This window comes from Primulina huaijiensis, chromosome 10, assembly GCF_012295235.1.
Source record: "Primulina huaijiensis isolate GDHJ02 chromosome 10, ASM1229523v2, whole genome shotgun sequence".
In the NCBI taxonomy this organism is placed as follows: Eukaryota; Viridiplantae; Streptophyta; class Magnoliopsida; order Lamiales; family Gesneriaceae; genus Primulina; species Primulina huaijiensis.
In genome coordinates, this window is record NC_133315.1 from 18,302,990 (window position 1) to 18,326,392 (window position 23,403).

Sequence of the window (23,403 nt, forward strand, 5' to 3'; positions counted from 1 at the left end):
ATATAAATAAATAAACACAAAATTGATATTAAATATTATCTATATGTGGTCCAGCAACAGTGGACCAAATTATGTGGCCAAAAATATTAATAAAAAAAATAATCAATTTTAAATGAATAATATGTGCATTCTAAATTAATATTGATTTTTATCAGATTGATAAAGGGCAATTTAATTTAGTAACAAAGTAATGCATTTTGATATAATGAATTCTTTATTTCAGATATCAATATATATTATTAAATTTTTTTAAAAAAATTATTTCAAATGACAATGGTTACCCATTGAAATTTGTGCACATGCTGTAATTTTTGACAGGTGGGGTATTCAAAGAAGGGGTAGTGTTGTTTAAGTAAAATTTTCTTGCATTGATTTGATTTATTCAATCGTCGGACGAAGATGGTCTAAAATGGATAACTGTTACTCTGTCTTCTTCACTTCATTTATCTAAGAATTCTGTGTAATAATTCATTATAAAAAGAGCTATCTTGTCTTGTCTTTCTTTTCTTAACGGTCTCCGTCGGACACGTTGTCGAACTAAATTCTACGTTGAAATATCTCAAGATCAACGAAGATTCAACCGAAACTTAGCATTAATAGCCCATAAATTCTTCACATTATTCGGGTATCATTCAATATTACATAGAATCACCTGGCGCCAAGGCAAATAGCTGTCTTCTCCTTCTTCCTCAGCTCCAATCAAATCTTTGCTTTCGGAGTTTGTCTTCAGTAATTAAGGGATCTGTGTTGTTTCGGTAAATAAGAAAATAAATGGCGAGTACAACCGGAACACCCAGAGATCTGGATCAGACTCCGACATGGGCTGTTGCAGGTGTGTGTGCGGTCATTATAGTAATCTCTATTGGGCTCGAAAAACTTCTCCATAAACTTGGCACGGTATGCAGCTTACTTCACTTGGTTTTGTTTTTCTCTTTTCCTTTTTTAGTATCTGATTATTACTCTTTTAGTAAGTTTATGTTTTGGGTTTTCCCAAATTTTCTTCTTGTTTCGTTTGGAGACCAAACATGAGTATTTTAAAAATCAAATATTTAAATCATTTTCGTAAAGCGAAACGAATACGAAGTAGTTGTTATAGGGCTCATTGAGCAGTCACGAGTCCGGTCTCGGGAAATGACATAATGGTATCACAGCCGGTCACGGGCGTGAAAATACCGAGAAATAAGTGTTATGCGGTGCAAAGTGCTACGTGCATGAGAGCCACCTCTTAAACCTGCGGTGCAAAGTGCTACATGACGGGAGCCACCTCTTGAACCTGTAGGAGCCACCTCTAGATTCTCGGCGTTGGTGGATCGATTGGTCAGGCCGCGACGAGGACGTCGCGTTCTGAAGAGGGGTGATTGTGATACCTTTGTCCCACATCTTAAAAATCAAAGATTTAAAATGAGTTTATAATGACTTACAAATTACAATAGACTTCTATAGCAATTTGGATTAATCATTTTCGTAAAGCGAGAAGGAATATTTCATGTATCATCGATAATGTTGCTCTTTTATAACTGTCTTAAAATAGCATATATATGTGATTCCTGCTAAAAGCTTCTTAGATGAAAGTAGAGGACCCATTTGGTGTTACTTTCTTCTCAGAGCTAAGTGAAATCATATTTTCTTTTAATTTTTTGGGAACATTGGAAAGAAGCTTCTTAGATGAAAGTAGAGGACCCATTTGGTGTTACTTTCTTCTCAAAGCTAAGTGAAATCATATTTTCTTTTAATTTTTTGGGAACATTGGAAAGAGTCCCGACTCCGGAAGGTTTAATCTGTAGGATCGGTGCTTTTCTGATTCTTCGTATGTGTAAATATGTGGTTAACTTCTTCTTTGATATATTCTAAAGAATGGAGATGTGTTTGGAATTGATAAAATAAGCAATGATCATACTGTTGTGTTTGTCTTGCATGAAATGTTCACCTGACTTTGATATATTAAAAATACTTGATCATGATTGTTACATCAATCTATGTGCAAACTCTAAAATTTAGTTAAAAGGAACGTAACTATTTTGATAAATTATTTTAGATCTCACTAGCTACTTGTTAAAATTAAGTCCTTTTTCGCTTGATTCCTTATGCTCTGTAGCAAAGCTGCATTCAAGTCAGGCCCTGATTTAGATAACCATTCCCGATTTTATTAAAAATCTTCCATTTTAGATTTATATTCTAGTTTTGCACCTCCTAAAAAATTATGAAAATGGTTGATTAAAAATTATGTCCCCTCTGATAATGGAGTCCTGGCTCAGCCCTTATCTACTATCGTCTACATGAGATTGTTTGCTTGTATTTAAACCCGTCCTTGAACTTAACACGATATTCTGCTATCTACAGTGGTTGACAGATAGGCACAAGAGAGCCCTATATGAGGCATTGGAGAAAGTTAAAGCCGGTAATTGTCCTTTGTCCCTCCCCACCATCTCTAATATGAAAATAATGTTTCTTGATTTATAACTTTGCTTCTTTTTCCAATGGCAGAGTTGATGATACTCGGCTTCATCTCCCTAATCCTTGTGTTCACTCAGTATCGTATTGCAGCCATATGCATACCAGTCAGTGTTGCTGACTCCATGTTGCCTTGTCCTGCGCAAACTCCAAAACGTAGACTACTGTTTAATGAGCGTAGAAATTTAGCAGCGAAAAAAGAGCCTAAATGTAAGGAGGTAATTATTGCTTTCAAACTCTACAAATCTTGCTATTTTTATGGGAGAAACTGTTGCTTCAAATCAACCATTGTCACAGTTCTTGGATTATATATCTAGATTTTGCTCTTCATTAGAAATTTCTTAATGAGATTTCACTAGTATTTTTCTTCAATACGTAAATACAGATTGAACGAGCTTTTGGCAACATTAACGTAAATGTTTTAACAGGGACGTGTGCCTCTTATTTCTGTAACTGGACTGCATCAGATTCACGTCCTTATATTCTTTTTAGCAGTCCTGCATGTCGCTTACTGTGGTATTATTATGGTCCTCGGAAGATTTAAGGTAATTCTAAGTTCCTTAACAAGATCACTCTTGCACCTTTTGTGAATAACTTTATATGTTCTGATAACCTATTGTAGCCTCAGAGCATAGTTTGCTATATATTTATTCGAACTCCAAAGATTGACAAACCTTTCGGTGCAGACTCGTCGCTGGAAGCAATGGGAGCAGGAGACGTCATCCCACGGCTACGAGTTTTCTAATGGTATGTCATTTCATGTATATTTTGTGAACATTTCTTATAGATTTTGAAATCTTATTTTTAGTTCCTCATTCCTTAGGCAATTTAACTGTAAAATTTGACAGATAGTTCAAGATTCAGGCTTGCTCATGAAACCTCTTTTGTGCGGGCGCACACCAGTTTCTGGACCAGGATTCCATTATGGTTTTACATTGTAAGATTTAGATTACATTTGTCGTCTTAAACTGCAATCGGGAGCATGGCTTAGTTTGGACCACACATTAATATATAAATTTTTCTATATTTCCATGCAGGGATGCTTTTTTAGGCAATTTTTCCGGTCTGTCAGCAGATCCGACTACTTGACCCTGCGCCATGGATTCATTACTGTAGATTTCACATCTTCGTAATTTAACTGTTTGTAAATGTTTACTCTGTGTCCTATTTAAGTTACAAATTTTACCTGCTGTTTTAGGTTCATTTGGCACCCGGAAGTAAATTTGACTTCCAAAAGTATATCAAAAGGTCACTCGAGGATGATTTTAAGAATATCACCGGAATAAGGTGACAATACTTGCATGCAGTTAAATCATATGAAATTCTTGTATCTCCAAATTAAACATAGGTGACTGGCTGTGATTTATCCGGTTGTTTATATGATTGCAGTCCTGTGTTATGGGCATCATTTGTTGTGTTCCTGCTCCTAAATGTCAGCGGTAAGCCAGTTGCAAGTTGTGTCCCTTTGTTTCCCCCGTTATTGCTATATTTAATTCATTCATAACATGTTTCTTTTACAAATTTGTCGAAATCAGGGTGGAAGACACTGTTTTGGGCATCCTTAATTCCTTTAGTTGTAAGTGTCCTTATTTTTGTCATTATAGTAATTTCAAGTTTCTGAGGAAGAATTCCTCATCATTTAACTTTCTCCAGATAATCCTAGCCATTGGCACAGAGCTACAGAGCATTTTGACTAAAATGGCCATTGAGATCAAAGATAGAAGCGCAGTGGTTCAAGGCATGCCTCTTGTGCAAGTTTCGGATAAACATTTCTGGTTTGGTAGTCCTAAGCTGGTTCTACAGCTTTTACATTTTGCGTTGTTTCAGGTATTACCTTGGTTGACAACGAACTGTCCCATAACTCAAAATTTAAAATTAAAAAAAACACCATAAGCAGTTCCTTTGATCGTTTAAATCATTTTTTTGCAGAATGCCTTCCAAATAACATACTTTCTGTGGATTTGGGTACTGACTCTCCTCGAGTTATTTACTTATATTGTATTAAATTTCCCCTTGCAAAATCATTAACGTAAAGAGAATTTTTTTCTCATGCACAGTATGAAGATGGTATTTCTTATTGCTCCTACAAAGATAATGGCGATGTGGCCTTTGTAATAACAAAACTTGTTTTGGGGTAAGTCCTAATTCAACATTTGCCACAGAAGAAACAATGGCTTAATAGGAATATGTTAAAAAATAATAAATTTACTTTTGTTGTCGATAATTTCAGGGTGGCACTCCTATTCTTCTGCAGCTATATTACACTTCCACTATACGCCCTTGTTGCGCAGGTACCTATACCATTTTATTTTTCTTGGTTGACATTAAGTTCTTATTACTAAATCGTAACGTTAATGTGATTTTTCTGGCATACATGGCTCTAATTGTAATAATAGAGACAAGATGTCGGACTAGGTATTATGATATTCATTATTTAGATAATGATCCTGTGAACTCGAGAGGTGCCTCTTGTCTTCTCGTATCATTTTGTTATTCCCTCAAGCCTATATAGAAAGGAGATAATACGCCCTGTTGATAATTTTTTGGTATCTGTTTTCAAATTACGAAAATAGTTACAGAAGTTGCCATAGAAAATCACTGTAGAGTCTCGTCTGCATGGATCCTTGTGCCATAAACCAGGCATGTCATATGTACATTCAAGCTAATCGCTTGATTGTGTTCATCTTTCTTTCACTATTTATTCTTCATGCAAGAGCAGAGAACCGAGATTTATTCGACAACAATGCAGTAGAACCTTTCCATCGATCATCCGACCTCACTTGTGTTCGGAAGAAATGAAATAGCTTACATTTGGATTGAATGACATAAAATCAGGAGTTTGATTTTAAAGTTAATCTAGTTGTTTGGATACTTTTGAAATGAAAGATTCAGTTTTCATTCCTCTAAATCTAAGCTTTTGCAAGCATAAATGTAACGAATTTCGAGAGCACCCAATGTTTGCGTCTGTTGAAATTTAAGTTCATGCCCTTCCCCCAAATATATTAAAGAAAATGAAGCTTTAGTCTTCCTGCTTCAACTAACATCATTTTATAATATTGGCCACTTCAACTATTTCTTGGCTGAAAAACAGATGGGATCACATATGAAGCAATCCATCTTCGACGAACAAACGTCCAAAGCCCTTAAGAACTGGCATATGGGTGCAAAGAAAAAGCATGGAAAACAAGGAGGACAGGCATCAACACGAATTCTAGGTGGTGGAAGCCCGACATCTTCTTTGGGTTCGCTATTTAACTCAACACACAGCAGGCTTCAGAAATTCAAAACTACCGGACAATTGAACACGACCGAATATCAAGACTACGACGAATCTGATCATGATCAACATCACTGGTCTTCTAAGTCAGGTGCGGCGTCCAGCTTAATCATAAGAGTTGATCGTGATGATAATAAAGAAGATGAGGTGAGTATACATAGTCATGATGAACCAGAAGATAGATCCAAGGACTTCTCATTTGCGAAGCCTGCCACAAAGAAGTGAATCGAAGATAAGTCGGCAGTCTCGGCTTGGTAAAAACTGGTAGTCCGGTGTATTATTTTTCCTATCAGTACAATGTAGTCTGGTTTTCATTCATTTGAATTTCAGATTTCTGTAAAAATATCAGATGACAGAATACAAAAAATAATGGGAGTTTCTCGTGTTAATGTTTATAAGACTTTTGGTTCTTTTTTTTGGATAAATTTTTTCTCAAAGTAGATACTTCAGTTACGTGTTCTAATAATGTGCGAGTATATATAGATATATATTGAGTAAGCGACATATTTGTTCCCTTTTATACTCTTTTTATATACGCACTTTATTAGTATGTTTTTTTTTCATTTGTTCAATTTTCGGCAAACTTTCTCACTTTCATGTGCTAAAATTAAAAAGATTTGACATTTAAAAATATCTTATCACACATTAAATTAATTCAAAAGTAAAAGGATGGGGGGGTGTAAAGTGCAAAGGTGACAACTTCTTCCTAAGTGAGAACAGCAAGGAATGCCAAGCTGTCTTAAGCCAGTGGACGCCAAGCTGTTTACCATAGAAATTGCCGAATGCTTTGTCTTTCTTTATGTTCTATTTAGTGAATGGCCCAACACCGATTTTGGAGCAAAACAACCTCTTCACCAATCAATCTGTCCTATGGTGTTTTCGTTCAAAATCTCAACGTTCTTTTGTCCCAAAACCAAAACTGAATTTTCTTTTCTTTTCCTCTGGTGTCTTGGAAACCCTTTTCCCTTCTTCAGTCTTGAATCTTGATATAGTGCCATGTGAGCTGTTTAACTATATATTTCACAATATATAGTTAAATATATTATTATTAAATAATATAACAAGCACGAATTTTTTTTAAAAAATATAATTTTGGAAAAGATGTTGCAGAAAGCTGCAAACAATGCATACTCATGGTGGTGGGCTAGTCACATTAGGACAAAGCAATCCAAATGGCTGGATCAAAGCCTTCAAGGTAAAGTAGCAAGTGTTTGATTATTATCATAATAATTCCTTCATAGTTCTATGGAGATTGATTTCATTTTGCAAAATTCTGATGCAAGATGCTCTCATTTTTTGTGTTTATGTCAGTTTCACGTATGCATTATTACAACCTTTGCGATAGAGATACCGTGTTAATGTGTTAGCTCTTTTTCTTTATGGGAATTGGATCCACAATTTGATATACATGAGCATGAAGATTGTATTGGAGATGCAGAAAATAGAAAAAAAAAATTAATCTTTTTAGGGAATGTCGACTGATTTGCTAATGATTTTAATGTTATTAAAACCTCTCATTTCAATCTTTTAAATTATGGCCCCGATTATGTTAAATAGTAACAGGAGTTAATATACCAGAATCTTTGGTTTGAGTCACCTGGAAGAGATTGTGATGAAATCATTTGTGTTACGATCACATCAATTACATTTTCATGTCTATCAAATGGATTATTATGTGACTTGGAGATTAGAAGCAACTATGATATGGTATGCTACACTGCAGATATGGAAGAAAAAGTCCAGAATATGCTTAAACTCATTGAAGAAGATGGAGACTCTTTCGCCAAGAGAGCTGAGATGTACTACAAGAGGAGGCCAGAGCTCATCAGCTCTGTGGAGGAAGCCTTCAAGGCATTCCGAGCGTTGGCCGATCGGTACGACCTCTTATCCAAAGAGTTGCAAAATGCCAACCATACAATAGCAACAGTTTTCCCAGAACAAGTCCAGTTTGCTATGGACGAAGATGATGAATCTGCCATGGCGAAAGCAGTCAAGAATTCTCAAATACCGGGAATGAATACAGGTAACAATGTTCCAAAAGTTCCTAAGGCGCCAGTCAAAAATTTAAAAGGGTTACTAACAACTGCTTCAAAGCAACTGCAATCTGAGAAATTATCAAACGCCAGTAAAACTGTTCCAAAATCTGGCTTGACCGAGGAAGAAGCTGTTGAGGAGATTGATAGGCTTCAGAAAGATATTCTGTCCTTGCAAACCGTTAAAGAGTTTGTTAAGAGTTCATATGAAAGTGGGCTTGCGAAATATTGGGGAATCGAAAACCAGATTATGGAAATGCAGCAGAAAGTGTGCAGGTTGCAAGATGAATTCAATGTGGATGCGGTCATCGAGGACGATGAGGCAAGAAAGTTGATGGCTGAAACAGCACTTAAGTCGTGTCATGAAAAGTTGTCTCAGTTAGAGGAGAAACAAAAAAGGTCTGTTCTAGAAGCCAGACAGGAACACGCTAAGATAGAATCTGCTCAAGAACGCCTTAAATCCCTGAGGCACGAGTATCTGTTGGAACAAATTGATGATGATGACAATGATGCTAAAAGTAGACATGTGGATGATAAGTCGCAAAGCTCAACTAAAGAAGTGGTCAAGGTGATACAAGAGATAGAGGGTGCTGAGGTATCAATAGAGAAAGTTAGAGACGAATTGGATATGGGATCAATGGAGTCTCTCACAGTGACAGAGTTGGTAGAAAAGATTGACAAACTTGTCAACAAGGTGATAACCTTAGAAATTGAGGTGTTGTCTCAAACGGTTCTTATTAACACGCTAAAGACTGAAGCAGATGATCTGCATGCGCAGATTTTGGTTTTGGAAGAGGAAAAAAAGACACTGGTAGATGGAACACACATTTTGACAACCAGGTTGAAAGAACTGGAGGAGAAATTGAGAAAGCTTCAGGAACTAAACAAGAATGTTGAGAGCCAAAACAACAATCTGCAAATGAACTTTACAGAAGCCCACAGTAGTCTTGATCACCTGTCCGATAAATTAAGTAGCATTAGGCCAGATGAGGAGTCCGAGGAGACAAATTCATCGCAAGATCAGGAAAATAAGCCAAGTCCAGGTGGTGCTGAAAAATCTAATAGTGATTCAAAAACAGAAAATGCGGAGGATGTTAAGGAAATGGATACGACAGTTGAGGGTAATGGTTTGACTAAAACAACAGTCACATTTTCGGAGCAGAAGCCGAAGGAACTCGTTCTTGTGGATCATTCAGATGATTTTATAAATGCTCAAGGGAAAGGATCAACAGAAAAAGAAGAAGAGCTAAATTGGCAGCAGATGCTCTTGAGTGGAATGGAGGATAGAGAGAAAATTCTACTGAAAGAGTATACGACGATTCTGAGGAGTTACAAGGACATTAAGAAAAAGCTCGGTGACATGGAGAAGAGAGAGAGAGAGGACCAATTTGACATCCTTTTGCAAATACGAGATCTTAAGAATGGTATAGCCAAAAGGGACGGAGAAATTCATTGTCTGCGCCAAAAGTTGAATCTACCTCAAGAAAATGACATAAATGACGATAGCACTCAGCTATCTGAACCTGAATCAAAAACCATGAATTCAGAAGTGGAAGAAAATACTTCTACAGTCAAAGAAGATGTAAAGTCGGTTTTCATATATAGAACTCCATCAATTTGTGCTGTTGAAGAGAAGCTTCGTACAGACATCGATGCGATACTGGATGAGAACCTGGATTTCTGGTTAAGATTTAGCACCGCCTTTCATCAGATTCAGAAGTTCAAAACCGAAGTTCAAGATCTGCAGGATGAAATATCGAAACTTTCAGGAAAAAAGGTCCAAGGGGGAAGTGTTACAAGTGAGCAAAAATCAGAGGTCTGGCCAATCTACAAGCACTTGAGAGAGATACAGATTGAACTTACCGCTTGGTTGGAGCAAAGTGTACCCTTAAAAGATGAGCTGAAAGGCAGGTTCTCATCATTGTGCAACATTCAGGAGGAAATCACGAAAGCTTTGAAGGAGGGTGTTGAAGAAGAGGAAATCCGATTTAGTAGCCATCAAGCTGCAAAATTTCAAGGCGAGATTTTGAACATGAAACAAGAGAATAACAAGGTAAGAGAAGAGCTACAAACTGGATTAGATAATGTAAGCACACTTCAACTTCAAATAGAAAAATCGCTAAGAAAATTGAACGAAGAGTTTGGCATCTCTAGTGATCAACCACAACTGAAGCAAGCCATGAGCAGGGCAAAGATCCCTTTACGTGCATTTATCTTCGGAATGAGACAAAAGAAGCAGAAACATTCTATATTCTCCTGTATGCATCCGACTAGAAGATTCAATCTCCAAAGGGGTGGTGCACCTCCGTGAAATCTTCTACACTTGATCATTTTTTTTCACGTGTTCATTTGTTGTCCAGTTCTTTTTACCTCATGATCAATGTAGATGACAATGTATTTACCCTTCTGTTTCCTGTGTTTTAAGCAAGAATTGCTTGAGCTGTAAACTATCTAGTTTAACAGGTGTGTAAAGATTTTTATCTTGTTTTCTGCCGTTTGGTAACCCGTTAACGAACTAAATATTTTCGGTCCCCTTTCTTCAAGTACCTTGTACTTGTTTACTTTGGAAGTTTGGTAGTTATTTTGTCTCTCTATTCATTGAATCTTCCTAATAATTCAATTACAGCAGATTGAAGGGAGAAAACATAACCCAATAATTAAATTTCTTATCTTTTCTCTTAATATCTTGAATACAATCACCGTCCATCATTTATGCAAAACAGCCTACAAACTTACAAATGCGATTGAATATACATCAATGAATGTATATATAATCACACTGATGCGCACAACCCACACTTCCGTGGACTATAATTTTTACAAGATGAGTCAACATCAAGCTCTCGAGCTCGATAATTGGAAATTAATTGCACAGGAAAAAAACATATTGAGTTTCACGGGCTGGATGACATTACCTCGTGATAAATCTTATTTTGAGTAAGATCAAAGATAAATCCCGTATATTTAGATCAATGATAGCTTGACTCTCACTGTAGCGTCTTATTAACAGTTTTCACATCAAACATCGGAGTGAGAGAATTTAAACACACACACATTGAATGCAGGGTCAGTAACTCCAAAATGAAATGAAAGACAATAGCAATTCATTTTGGCTTTTAGGATTAACCACGATTTGTTTGTCCTTTAGTTACTCCTATAAAGTATACATCGTAACAAAATCCTCTTCAAATATTTAAAATTTGTCATATTATCCCCTTGACAGCTCCACTTTGATAGAGGTACATCACCAGGTCTCACCTTACCACATGAGTTGCTAATAACTTCGGCTCTGGGAAATGTTTATTTGTCTTTACCAGCTTCATCAGGCAGTTTTACACCCATTAATCCAAGAAGGTTTGAAGCAGGGCCAGGAAGTCCTTCTTGAGATGAAACGGACTCGAGCAAGTTCTTTACTAGGTTGAAATCAACGTCCACGGGAGTGAACTCCATCTCATCGCTCACACCCGAAGTTCCCTGCACATTCAAAGGGCATGTTTATTCCATCATGTTAGAGAGATAATGGATTTTAATAGCAGTAAATGTTTCAATTTTTAAGGGAATCTGCAAAATGCTCAAGGCGTACATCTTCGTGGATAATCCTCAATTAATTCTTTATCAGTAGTGCATATTATAGAAACGACTCGGTCTTCGGCAACAAATCTACTACGTAAAGCATATGGATAAAAAATTGTGCAGATGATAAAATAATTTCTTGATCATTACCTCATCTTTCTTTCTTGAAGACTGTTCCTTTGCATGTACAAAAGTTTTGTTCAGCGTTGTGGCTTTCAATTCCTGGTTCAGGGCATCCGAATAGGAATTCATGAAACCCTCCCCACCATCTTCAATGTCCTCTGAATGGTCGCTCTTGTCCTCATAGTCATCTGCATGTTACACTCTCTATCAGATAATATCCTCAGACCCCGTGGTACAGAAATATGACTAAAACTAGTTAGGATAAGCGCGAGGCAATGTAATGGGATGTCGGGAATTGAAAAAGAGTTAAAAAAATCAACATAATTATGTTTGCAAATGTAACACGTCCCAGTTCAAAAGATGGATTTGAAAGATTACCAAAATCCATGTCTGATATAGACTCTTCTTCGAGATCAACATCACTTCCATCATCTTTAGAACCATGCACTCCCATAACCGACTCTATGTGCTTCATAAATTGATCCGCATCAAAATCCAAATCTTTTAGGTTTCTGATAAAAACAGAGTAAAAAATATCAAAAGATGATGCGTAATGTTGACCAGTTCTGCGGTTTGGAAATACATGTCCATGGACAGGTACAAAGAGAACCTCTTAAGTAAAATTCGGCATCTAGAGCACATTATACACATGGCAAAAAAACTGAAATCGGCATAAATTATAGGAAAGCACCTTCAGTTTAAAAAAAGGCTGCGAAAAAAAACGCCGCCTATATTTTTACTACTTCATTTTACTTCCACGAGAATCCCTAAATTTCCATCATTTGAACTCTAGTTATCCACCCGGTTTCCCCCCTCCCCCCAACCCCACAAATGAAAGGACAAATTTTGACAATGTAGGATTGCCTTGTATCCAAAAGTCCAAATTATGTTTATTATAATCATATCTTCAGTAGCTAAAGAACCAAAACAAAAGTTAAAGTTGCAATAATCAAACGTTTGTTACTGGATGTAGAGACTGACGAGCATGCATATGCACTGGTAAAAAGACCAATACTCAAATTTGTCTCATCGTTGCCCAAAACACTAAAGGGAAGGGGACCACTAGTTACCACCTGGAGATGAGGAAAAATGAAAGCAAAATCATGACTCTAAAAGGCAAATGGAAAAATGTGGACATGTTACCTGTCCTCAGGAACCTCGGCTCCTTCATAACTTGAAATTTTTTTAACAAATGCATCCATCGATTTAGTGATATCCCCAAGATCATAGTCGTCAAAACTTTTGTCCAAATTTCTACCCTTCTGCTCTTTCAAATTGTGTTTCTTCTTCCGTTTCAAATCATAGAATTCCATCTCCTTTTGCCGCTCCTGGAGGGCAGCATTTAATTCATCTTCCCCACCATACAGCCACGAATCATCATCTGATTGAGGAAGCTCCAGACCTTTGAAATCATCCACCGAATGAGGAAGAGTAAGTATGTCATCTATGCATCTCACGGGAGCATTCAACACTTCACTGCAGAAATAAATACATGCCACAAAAAAAATAAGGTTAATACATACAGAGAGAGAAAAGAAACCTGTTGAAAAATAAGAAAAACGTAATGGCATAATTCACACACATAAAATTAGGCATATGATAACTTATCGCTACTTTAAAGGGCCAGAACGTAAAACCAACCAACTTTTAACAACAGAAGACAAATCAAAACAGAATCGACGCGATATACCTGGCTCTACCTGGCAAAAAACTATTCTTGTAATTTTCCTCAGCATTTTCTAACAATCTCTTATATTCTTTCGATCCCTGCAACAGCCCTTCAAATAGCCCACTCCTCTTCAAGCTCTCCCTATAAACCTCCCAAGTACTCCCCTTCCCTTCATCGGTTTGTTTCTTCCTCAGCTGATACATCATCTCGAACCCACAGGCGATCTTCATCCCCAGTTCCGCCTCCACATACTTCCCCACATTGCTCCTGTCAGGCATAGGATAGCATCGCGGCGCCTGAAACCTCTGCTGCACCAACTGCGCATACATGGCCCTAGGCATCCTCACAACCACCTCCACCATCTCTTCCTCCTTCCCATTGGGTAAAAACTTCTCCATTTTTACCGCAAACTTCATACTGTCGATATCCCTGTCATAGAACCCCTCCACAGCAAACGATACCAAGCTCGGCTCTTTCCTCAACACCCACGCTACAGACACGGGGACTGCAATTCTTACTCTATGAACGTTCCTGTAAGCATGCTCCGGATACTGCCCAATTCTCTTGCTCAAATGAAACTGAACGGCATCCGGTGCCATCAAGCTGGGATCATCATCTCTGCTCACCAAAACCCGCAATGAGTCCTCCAAATCAGGTGTGCCTGGAAGAATGGATTTAGGAATTATATGTAGTAGACCGCGGCGGATGAACACGCGGTTGAGAGAGGTATCTGGGTTGAGCCATTTAGGGAGGTGGAAGGCGGACTCGATGAGCAAGAACTCGCCGTCTGAATCCCAAACTCGGATAGAGAGGTTAGGGAAGGTTCTGGAGATGTGGAACAGAAGGTAAACCACGAACCATTCGTCTTCAAGGTTGTCACCGAAGCGAAGATGGCCGGAGAGATGCGGAATTGACGGAGAATTGGATAAGGAGAGAGTAAAGGGTTGATGTTGCCATATGTAAGGGGCTATTAGCGGGTGAATTAGGTCGAGAATTCGGCGGTGGAGAGACCCAAGTTCGGCGGCAGAGGTGGCGGAGGAGGAGTCCTGGTAGATGGAGTAGAAAACTGTGTCCTCAGGGGGCCGAGTGGCTTTGAGAGAGAAGATTGAGGAAGAGGACGAAGCTTCTTCTGCCATGGCCGTAGGTCCGTCAATGGCGACCAGCTTCGGCAGTTTATGTTGGTGTTTTTGGGAACGGTGTCGTACGGAAGAAGATTCTGGGTTTTGAAGAAGAATCCTCTATGCAGCTGCAGAATGGGCTACTTTCACTGTATAGATCTGAGCTGTCGTTAAGGCCCAAATAGAACCATATATTATTCATATAAAAAACAAAGCCCGTTTATGTATCTTGCCCAATCCCCAAATCTCGGAATATACGGGGTGGGCCTTTCAGATCTTTAAAATTAAATTAAAGCAAAGAAAATGAATCAAATATGATCATGCATAACGCACATAAATTGGCTGAAGTTTGAAATTAGTTTTTAATCTTTTTCTATTAGAAAAAAGTACGTGGTGTCTACGTACATGTCCATTGTCACATCGAGTTTATAATTATTGATAACTCCATAAGAGTTCGGGTCATTGATGACCCGGGATACTAAATGGATAGCTCAAATCATAGTCAATGTGTATGATAATTTCTTCAGTAGCCGGGCAGACGAATGCCCGGGACATCTTCTCCCCGGGCTACCATATGCCCGGGCTCTCATGCAAGCTCCCGGAAACTTTCTACCATGGTTATCTCGAGAAACGCACCTCACTCGAGTGCATCTGTATGGGCTATCTTGTGCTTGGTAATCATTGCTGTCAGAACTACATGGGTTTGGCGTGTCAAAAAAGTCATCAGAAGCAGAGTATGAGCATCTGCCTTACCATACTTAGCAGGTGGGCACTGAAAACTAGGTAATCATGAGATTTCCTCATATAAATAGCAGGTATGCATATTTTTTTATAGGATTTCGGAATTTTGAATTCTTAAGCACTTCAAGTATATTCACTCATATATACAGTTTTTATCCTTCTTTTTCACCTGCTGACTTAAACATCAGAGTGGTCACGCCGGACACCCCTCCGGCGTCCATTCACGAGTTCCTCTACTTGTTTGCAGGCCACAGTGAAAGCCATTTTTCTTGTTCATTTTCCTTGCACACAAATTATCATCATCATCCGATGGATTGTCTCGACCCAGCTCACCCGATTCACCCGAATATCATCAATTAGAATTGTCAAAAAAATAAAAATAAAAGACTAAGACCGAACATACAAAATAATAAATCACAATTTTCCCTGAATTTATTTCTTGAATGGGCAAAGCTATAAAATAATAATAAGTTCGTTAAGACATCATTTGATATAAATAATAAAATATTAGCTGCTTACATATATTTGTTTTATTTAATGTTTTTCTTAAGTTATATGTCATTATTTTGATTATTATTCCTACATCGTAAGTCCATTTCATAAACCAAACCGTGTTTAATCAAGAAGCTTTTGGAATCAATCCAGGATTATTAAAGACACAAAAACTTATGTAAGACGAAATCATGAGTCGTAATTTGTGAGACGGATCTCTTATTTGAGTTATTCATGAAAAAGTATTGTTTTTTATACTAAAAGTATTACTTTTTAATGTGAATATCGGTAAGGTTGACATGTCTCACAGATAAAGATTCGTGAGACCGTCTCACAAAAGATATACTCTATTAAAAAATAAAAAAAAATCCCGAATAATTGTAATTATATAACAGCGTAATGATCCTCACCTCAATATTTTGTAACGTACGGTAGCCGAAAGAGACACAAAACGCACGTGTGAGTCCCACCTAATTACCGACTTAATTGAAGTCAAAAGATACGACGCACGTGACACCCAGTCAACGGTCAAAAGGTGATAATTAATTATATTTACATTTGCAGAGTAAATAATTAGTTCCCCTTCTTTAACCCTAAGATAAGAACAAACGGTACAATTTTAATCAAATCCACACCGTACGTTCTCCTTTATTGGGATGGTTAAGTTGATTATGTTGACCAACATGATCCGTTGATTGCATGTTACTACTAATTAACAATAATCACATATGGGTAATTAAATAAGTATTTATGCATAACTTTGCAATTGAATGGGAAACCTAAGCGTTTACTTTTACAGATGGTTAAAGTTGATTATGTGAGACAGATTGATTCGATTTATATTTATAAAGAAAAATGTACTCATGACATAAATATCATAAAATTGATTTGTGAGACATTTTTATATGATTTTTGTAATTTAAAATTCATATATTGTTTGAATAAATGTTCCATTAAAAAAATTAATTTGTTCGGTTTTAAATTTATTTTTATTTCGAATCCTAAATTTAATATGTGGGACAATACGCAAGATATTATTGCACTTAGATTCAATGAACTTTAGATACGAGTAATTTAAGAAATTTTCCCTAAGAAAAGGTATAATTCAAANTATATATATTAATATATGTTTATCTTACATATTTATTTAAACATAAATGAAATAACATTCACTTATCGATTGTGATGAAATATAAAAAAAATATATATATAATACGTCAGTATCACTTTATCGATGTTCTATGAATACAATTAATGTGCATCATATATATCATCAGACAAACTAACTAATTGGTTGGCAATCATATATGATCAGACAAATAATTTAATTATTTGAATTTCCCATTGTTTTGCCGTTGTAGATTGTTGACGAAACACACCATGTATAAGTTTATAGAATAAAATATTACAATACAATTTAAAATTTCGACTGGTTGTGGATGACTTATTGTAACAAGTTGTTGGAAATTTGAGACTTCAATTATAGGTGAAGGGAATTTGAGTTATTAGTCGATAATTTGGGACCTTTAGTTTAATCATAATTCAATGGAATTCGATTTATGACCTATTAAAGTGGAATTTGTCTCATATTTGATATTTCACAAGTGAAAGAAAGATGGAGTAGCTTGTATAAAGTGTGAAGATGCTCTTTTTTTTGGCAAGCAGACACTGGGTGAGGGCCAAGTTATGTTGAAAACATTGAATCATGGTCGAATGCGACATATATATATTATCGAAAGTCATTATTTGTGTATGATTACGATAAATACTTAAACAATTGGAACAAGAACTTAATTCCATTTATTGATCATAGTCAATAGGCAAGAAGAAGAAGATAACTAAGTTCATATATAGAGTTCCGACTAATAGACATCATAACATAGACCATAGAAAGGTAAAAGTCTTATTGTAAGGATGTTTTGAAGCCTAATAGCTTGTTAATTAATAGGGTTTTTTTTAAAATTTATTTATTTTTTAATTTTATTTTCAAAAATAATTTAAAAAATATTTATATTGCAACTTTACGGCAATCCGTGCTTACAAAGCACGGATGGTGAGGACGTGGAGCACCGTCTGTGCTTTGTAAGCACGGACGGTGTGAGCGCGGACGCTCCAACGTGGAGCCGTCCGCGCTTACAAAGCACGGACCGTGCTCCCACGTGGAGCCACTCCGTGCTTTGTAAGCACGGACTCTGTCAAAATCAAATTTTTTTTTTCGGTTTTTTCCTGTCCATTTGTTTTTCTTTTCTTAACAATTCACGTGAATATTTCTGAACGATTCACGTGAATATTCATTCAGACTCGTAATGCTTCACGTGAAAATTCAGAATTTCACCCGTACATAAATAATTAAAACGTAAACAGTAGTGAACTTTTTTATTCTATATAAACGATGATATATTAGAAAATTGCATTATCAATCTCTTCTTCAAGTTTCTCTCAAGTTTTACTGGCAAAATGTCTCATATCGATATACTTTTATATTTTGGTGGTCACGTGGTTATCGATAATGGATCAGTTGAATATAGCATTCCATTTGTTAGACCGATACGAGTATTACGGTCTATTAATTTGTTGGAGTTGGTTGAAGTTGTGCATAAAATGTTAGGAATCGATCCAACGAATTTTTCTTTGAAGTTGTCAACAAAATATTCATTCATGGAAAGATCATCTTGGCATGAAATTCAAGTCAATCTCGTTGATGATGATTCTTTACAGTTTATAATGCAATGTGACAATATGCATATGTTGCATTTATACGTGGACGCAAATTCAATTGAGCATCATGTTGGATTTGATGATCCTGACTCCTACGTTCGACATGCATCTGATTCTTGTTTCAATAATCAACCTGGTACTTCTACATATGATGGTTATCATGAGAAAGAATCTTTGATTCCACATGTTACTGAAGGACTCGGTAATATGAGTTTCGATGGTGTAAGTGGGTCTTGGGATCAATATATCAATGTTTCGTCGGAACAACATCATGTTCCATATTGGCCGAATCCAACATTAGAGACGAGTGCCCGTTGTCTGGATCAGGCCAATAATGATAATATTTTGAGGACTGATTCTGAACCCGATATATCATACAGTGAGTTTGAAGAAGAAGAAGAATTGAATGCTGATGATGAAGTGAATACTTGTACAAATCCTGATGAGGGAACATCATCTCGACAACCACCTCGTGACACATTACAGAGGCAGACTGTACCATTTCTTTCAAACACTTCTGAAATGCCATCATTTTTTAATAAATTTTTTGGGGAAGAGCCTCCCGATTCTGTCGATGTACCTTCTGGAGTGCAATCAAGCTATTACAATCCGGATAGAGGTGAATTATGTGTTAATATGTTATTTAAAGATAAGAATGATCTTATTGCATCTGTGAAGGATTATTCAGTAAGAGTTGTCAGGCGTGAGTACCGTGTCGTGGAAAGCACACGCAGTTTGTGGAAGTTACGTTGTAAAAACAATTCTTCTACGGTCATTTGTCGATGGGGACTTCGCGCTTCTTTGAAGGTCAAGACTGAGTATTGGAAAATAACAAAATATGGGGGACCTCACACTTGTATATCTACTTCTGTTGGTATAGATCATAAGAATTTGAACAGTCAAATGGTGGCACATACGCTATTGGGAGTTGTTCGTTGTGATCCTGCGTACGAGATTAAGTATATAATCGAAAATGTGAAAGATAAATATGGATATCAAATATCGTACACGAAGGCATGACGCAGTTTGAAACGTGCTATGGAAATTGCTTATGGTACGTGGGAGAGCTCCGTTCAATTACTTCCCAAATATATGCTTGCTTTGTCCAAATATAATCCGGGAACAGTTGTGGAGTGGAAGCATATCAGAGCCAACACTGAAATGAGTAAGACACTGAACTATGTTTTCTGGGCATTCAAGCCGTGTATTGATGGGTTTCGGCATTGTCGGAAAATAATAAGTGTCGATGGTACACACTTGTATACCAAATACAAGCACAAAATGTTGATCGGTGTCACTCTGGATGCGAACAATCAGGTTCTACCGCTAGCATTTGCTATTGTGGACGAAGAAACAACAGATTCTTGGAAATGGTTCTTGGAGCAACTAGGAAGACATGTTGTTCGTAGTGAAAATGGTGTGTGTCTTATTTCTGATAGGCATAAGGGAATCGTGCGCGCAACTGGAGATCTACCATTTTTTCAATCTCCTTACGGTGTGCATCGTTTTTGTTTGAGACATGTGTGTTCAAACTTTAACGCCAAATTCAAAGACGTGCATTTGAAAGATTTATGCTGGGCGGCAGGAACACAAAATCAAATTTGTAAGTTTGAAGCAATAATGGAGGCAATCAAGCAAAAAAATATTTTGGCGCACCGATATTTGGCTGGAATTCCGAAAGAAAAATGGAGTTTGGCTCATGACGGTGGTTGGCGTCGTGGTGTGATGACAACCAATATGTCGGAGTGTTTGAACAGTGTGTTGAAGGGTGCGCGTAGACTTCCTTTATCTGCCATAGTACACTTGACACTTCTGAGGTGCGTACAATATTTCATTGAACGTGTGACAAGAGGTGATCGTATGGTTCAGGAAAATCAGCTGTGGTCAGATTATGCATGTTGGAAATATGAGAAATGGTCGAGAAAATCTAGTGAATATCGTGTTGCGAAGTACGATATACGTGAGCAAACTGCTTCGATCGCAACTGTAGGAAGACCAAGTCGTGGCCAACATTTGCAGGTCGTGAAGATATCAACGAGTGATTGTTCATGTGGTAAATGGACGATTTTTGGCATTCCATGTTCCCATGCTATTTGCACCGTTCAGTGGCACTCTTTGGATCCAATGACACTTGTGCAGCCCTGGTATAACATATCTGAGTACTTGGCAACGTACGAGGGCAGATTTCAACCTCTTGCAGATGAGCGATACTGGGATCCTCCAACTTTCGAGTTGAACCGCAACCCTGTTAGACGTGAAAGAAGAAGAGTTGGTAGAGACAGAACAACACGATTGCGAAATGAGATGGACACAGCAGTTTCCAGAGAGAGACAACATTGATGAAGTCTTTTGTTATGATGTAATAACGCTTGATATGTTAATTGAGAATAACTTTATGTACATTTTTTTTATGTTTTTGAATATTTACTTTTCAAATATTTAATTTTACAAAAAAATTAAAAGACGAACAATCGTAGCGTTCGGACTCGACCGGAAAATATAACCGCTCGGCGAGAGTGGCTAGGAAATTTTTTTTCCCAGCCCCGCGCCCGAGCGGTATTTTTTCACCGCTCGAGCGCGAGGGGTACTGGAGTTTTGCCAACGTCGCTCGCGCTCGAGCGGTAAAAAAATACCGCTCGGGCGCGGGGCTGCGCTGGAAAAAAATCCAGAACCGCTCGCGCTCGAGCGATATTTCTTTACCGCTCGAGCGCGAGCGGGTATAAGCCCGCTCCCCCCTTATCTCCCCTCCCATTCACTCATTCTACAAACTTTTTCCCCTTCTCCTTCTCTCTCAAATACCTAACTAGAAATTCTTCTTTCTCAAATCCCCTTGTCTATAATTTCTTAATACAAATTCCTCTTCCTCTTCTCTCATTCTCCGGTCATCTTCTTCAACACAATTCACCACCTGCAATTTTTATCACCATGGCTCCTAAGAAGTCGAAAGGTAATCCTAGTTCTTCCTCTTATTCGTCATTTGATAGAAGTAGATTTGTGAATGAGGCGGCTAAGGCTCGGTATGAACATACAAAAATTCATAGAAACTCGATTACCAAGCGAGATTTCGTAGGCAAAGGGAGGATCGATACGTAGGGCCTCTTGTGGAGTTGGAGAGACGGGGATGGGTAAAATTTGGGGCTCAACCTAACGCGGCGGTGGTCTCAGTGGTGCGAGAATTTTATGCAAATGCGGCGGAGAGGACGGATAACAAGGCCTTTGTTCGGGGTAGACTTGTGTCGTATGATTCGGGTAATATCAATGCATTATTATAAACGCCCGAGGTCGATGATTCCGCCTTCCTGGCTTTGGTTGCTGGCCCGGATTACACTATGATAATCGACAAACTCTGTCATCCTGAGGCAATCTTGAAACCAATAGGAGGGTCACCCAGTTGTTTTGATGAGAAATATTTGACGGCAGATATTGCCCTTTGGTATTTGTTTCTGGCAAGGAGAATGATGCCGATCTCGCACAAGAGTGAAGTACAAAAAGAGCGGGCCGTGGTGCTATATGCGATACATGAGGGTTACAACATCAATGTAGGAAAGCTCATCTATTCTCAGATCATGATGAACGTGAATAATAGACACATCGGGCTTTTCTTTCCCACAATCATATCAGAGTTGTGTGCGAGGTCAGGGGTTGTATTTCGTGATGATGAGGAGTAGCTGCAACCAATGAAGCCCATTTGTGCAGATGACTTTCAACTGAAGTACACGAAACGACAGTTAGACTTCCCCACTCATGAGAGAGATACAGGTGGATCGAGCACCGTCGCCCCGCGTCGCCCACAGCCCCGCAGGCGGTCCCAAAACGACAAAGTAGATGAGACTCTTGCCTTCATGGCTCATCAAGAACAAGTTAACTTGAACCACAATGAACATTTCGTCTATGTCGAGTACATGATGCAGACAATGCTAATCCACAGGGGTGTTGACCCAGGGACCATCCCTCCACCTCCGCCGTTCATTCCTCCGTTCCACTTTCAATATGACTATCAGCAGCAAGGAGATGCATCGGAAGTGCCACCAGAGAATGACGAGGATGAGCCGTGATCAACGATTCCTTATTCAAGTTGAGTGAGGTATGATATCCCATGCTTTTATTTGTTTATTAATATACAAATCATACATTGCATGTGTTAAAGTTTGGGGTTTAATAATTTTAATTTATTTTATTTTCGCAGGTGATCACGAACGGAAGAATGACAAATTTGATAACATAGACATCAACTATGTTTTTTCATTTTATCTGTCAATCGTGTACTTTCTTGTGTTCGGACTTGTAAATGTTAGAACATTCTTGTGGACGTGTTTGTTTAATTGTGTTTCTTTTTTTTACTAGGCACTTATGATTTTTTTAATCTTATATTCCGTTTATCTTTCGCTTATTATCAATATATTGTAGAATTGGTACAATTTATACAATGCAAACTATACAATAATAGAATTAATATAGTTACATTTAAGTTGAAGAATCATCGTCATTATTATAATGATACAAATGGCTCCCGGTTTCACAATCAGATGGATTGCGTCTTCTCGTCCCTCTACGCAATCCTACATGTTCAGGATTTTCCTCATTTGAATAACTTGGAAAAGTGATAGGTGAAATAAAATTCCTCTGTGGTCGAGTGCCATGCACAAGATGCTGAGCACCAACATTAAGCATATTCGTAAAACTTTGTGTGTTCGACCAATACGGAGTATGAGAATCCGGCTGACCAAACGAACAAAAGTCAACAAACCTTGAATCACTGAAAAAACCAGGTTGAGTAGTTGAGGTTCCTGCAACATTCAATTCAGTTGACGGAATAATATTAGATGTTCCTGCAAACCCAGTTGGTTGCGTAAGCATGTCACCTCCCCACCCGAGTGATGACTGATGTGAAAATGGAGAAGGCGTACTGAAATTTTGTTGGACATTAAATTGTCCGACAAAAGTATTGTAAGGATATGGTTGAAAACCAACGACAGAAACAACAGGTGATATGGTGCACACAGTTATTCGATTATACCATTGGAAGTAGTCTTCTTCAGTTTGTATCGATAGCCCGTGTCACACCCCTTTTGCAACATATCTCAGCCTATTATTCCACAACTCAATTGAATTTCTATGATAATCTCTCCAATCGGTGTTTCGATGTCCTATTCTGGTGATATCATGCATATCATCATTGTCGACGGCAGACCCTGAAATTGATTGTCG

General features: G+C 37.8%; 4 protein-coding genes across 4 annotated transcripts; 3 read left to right on the top strand and 1 right to left on the bottom strand.

Moving 5' to 3' along the window:
- Positions 1-464: 464 nt before the first annotated feature.
- LOC140986887 (MLO-like protein 8) lies at positions 465-6,138 on the top strand. Its single transcript, XM_073455279.1, has 15 exons — positions 465-897; positions 2,341-2,398; positions 2,485-2,669; positions 2,880-2,996; positions 3,138-3,198; positions 3,300-3,388; positions 3,489-3,563; positions 3,650-3,738; positions 3,841-3,890; positions 3,987-4,027; positions 4,105-4,278; positions 4,381-4,416; positions 4,509-4,585; positions 4,682-4,742; positions 5,543-6,138. Exons 1-15 carry the CDS (start codon positions 772-774, stop codon positions 5,951-5,953), a joined length of 1,650 nt encoding a protein of 549 aa, XP_073311380.1. The 5' UTR covers positions 465-771; the 3' UTR covers positions 5,954-6,138.
- Positions 6,139-6,452: 314 nt separating this feature from the next.
- Positions 6,453-10,306, top strand: LOC140986886 (kinase-interacting protein 1-like). The gene is made up of 2 exons (XM_073455278.1): positions 6,453-6,923; positions 7,452-10,306. The coding sequence occupies exons 1-2, from the start codon at positions 6,830-6,832 to the stop codon at positions 10,070-10,072; spliced, it is 2,715 nt and encodes a 904-aa protein (XP_073311379.1). The 5' UTR covers positions 6,453-6,829; the 3' UTR covers positions 10,073-10,306.
- Positions 10,307-10,806: 500 nt separating this feature from the next.
- On the bottom strand, positions 10,807-14,358 carry LOC140986888 (protein ecdysoneless homolog). The gene is made up of 5 exons (XM_073455280.1): positions 13,148-14,358; positions 12,601-12,933; positions 11,836-11,969; positions 11,485-11,645; positions 10,807-11,235 (listed from the first exon to the last, which is right to left on the bottom strand). The coding sequence occupies exons 1-5, from the start codon at positions 14,260-14,262 to the stop codon at positions 11,062-11,064; spliced, it is 1,917 nt and encodes a 638-aa protein (XP_073311381.1). The 5' UTR covers positions 14,263-14,358; the 3' UTR covers positions 10,807-11,061.
- A 4,875-nt stretch (positions 14,359-19,233) lies between these two features.
- On the top strand, positions 19,234-20,535 carry LOC140985967 (uncharacterized). The gene has a single exon (XM_073453899.1). The coding sequence runs from the start codon at positions 19,234-19,236 to the stop codon at positions 20,533-20,535; it is 1,302 nt and encodes a 433-aa protein (XP_073310000.1).
- The last annotated feature ends 2,868 nt before the right edge of the window (positions 20,536-23,403 follow it).

What these genes read in the sequence shown, in the direction of transcription:
- LOC140986887 (XM_073455279.1), top strand. Translation starts at nt 772, where the DNA reads ATGGCGAGTACAACCGGAACACCCAGAGATCTGGATCAGACTCCGACA. An exon ending in AAGAGCCTAAATGTAAGGAG is followed by an intron (nt 2,670 to 2,879) that starts GTAATTATTGCT and finishes ATGTTTTAACAG; the next exon opens with GGACGTGTGCCTCTTATTTC. An exon ending in CGGCTACGAGTTTTCTAATG is followed by an intron (nt 3,199 to 3,299) that starts GTATGTCATTTC and finishes AAAATTTGACAG; the next exon opens with ATAGTTCAAGATTCAGGCTT.
- LOC140986886 (XM_073455278.1), top strand. Translation starts at nt 6,830, where the DNA reads ATGTTGCAGAAAGCTGCAAACAATGCATACTCATGGTGGTGGGCTAGT. An exon ending in GCTGGATCAAAGCCTTCAAG is followed by an intron (nt 6,924 to 7,451) that starts GTAAAGTAGCAA and finishes GCTACACTGCAG; the next exon opens with ATATGGAAGAAAAAGTCCAG.
- LOC140986888 (XM_073455280.1), bottom strand. Translation starts at nt 14,262, where the DNA reads ATGGCAGAAGAAGCTTCGTCCTCTTCCTCAATCTTCTCTCTCAAAGCC. An exon ending in TTTTTGCCAGGTAGAGCCAG is followed by an intron (nt 12,934 to 13,147) that starts GTATATCGCGTC and finishes TTATTTCTGCAG; the next exon opens with TGAAGTGTTGAATGCTCCCG. An exon ending in TATATCAGACATGGATTTTG is followed by an intron (nt 11,646 to 11,835) that starts GTAATCTTTCAA and finishes TGTAACATGCAG; the next exon opens with ATGACTATGAGGACAAGAGC.
- LOC140985967 (XM_073453899.1), top strand. Translation starts at nt 19,234, where the DNA reads ATGGAAATTGCTTATGGTACGTGGGAGAGCTCCGTTCAATTACTTCCC.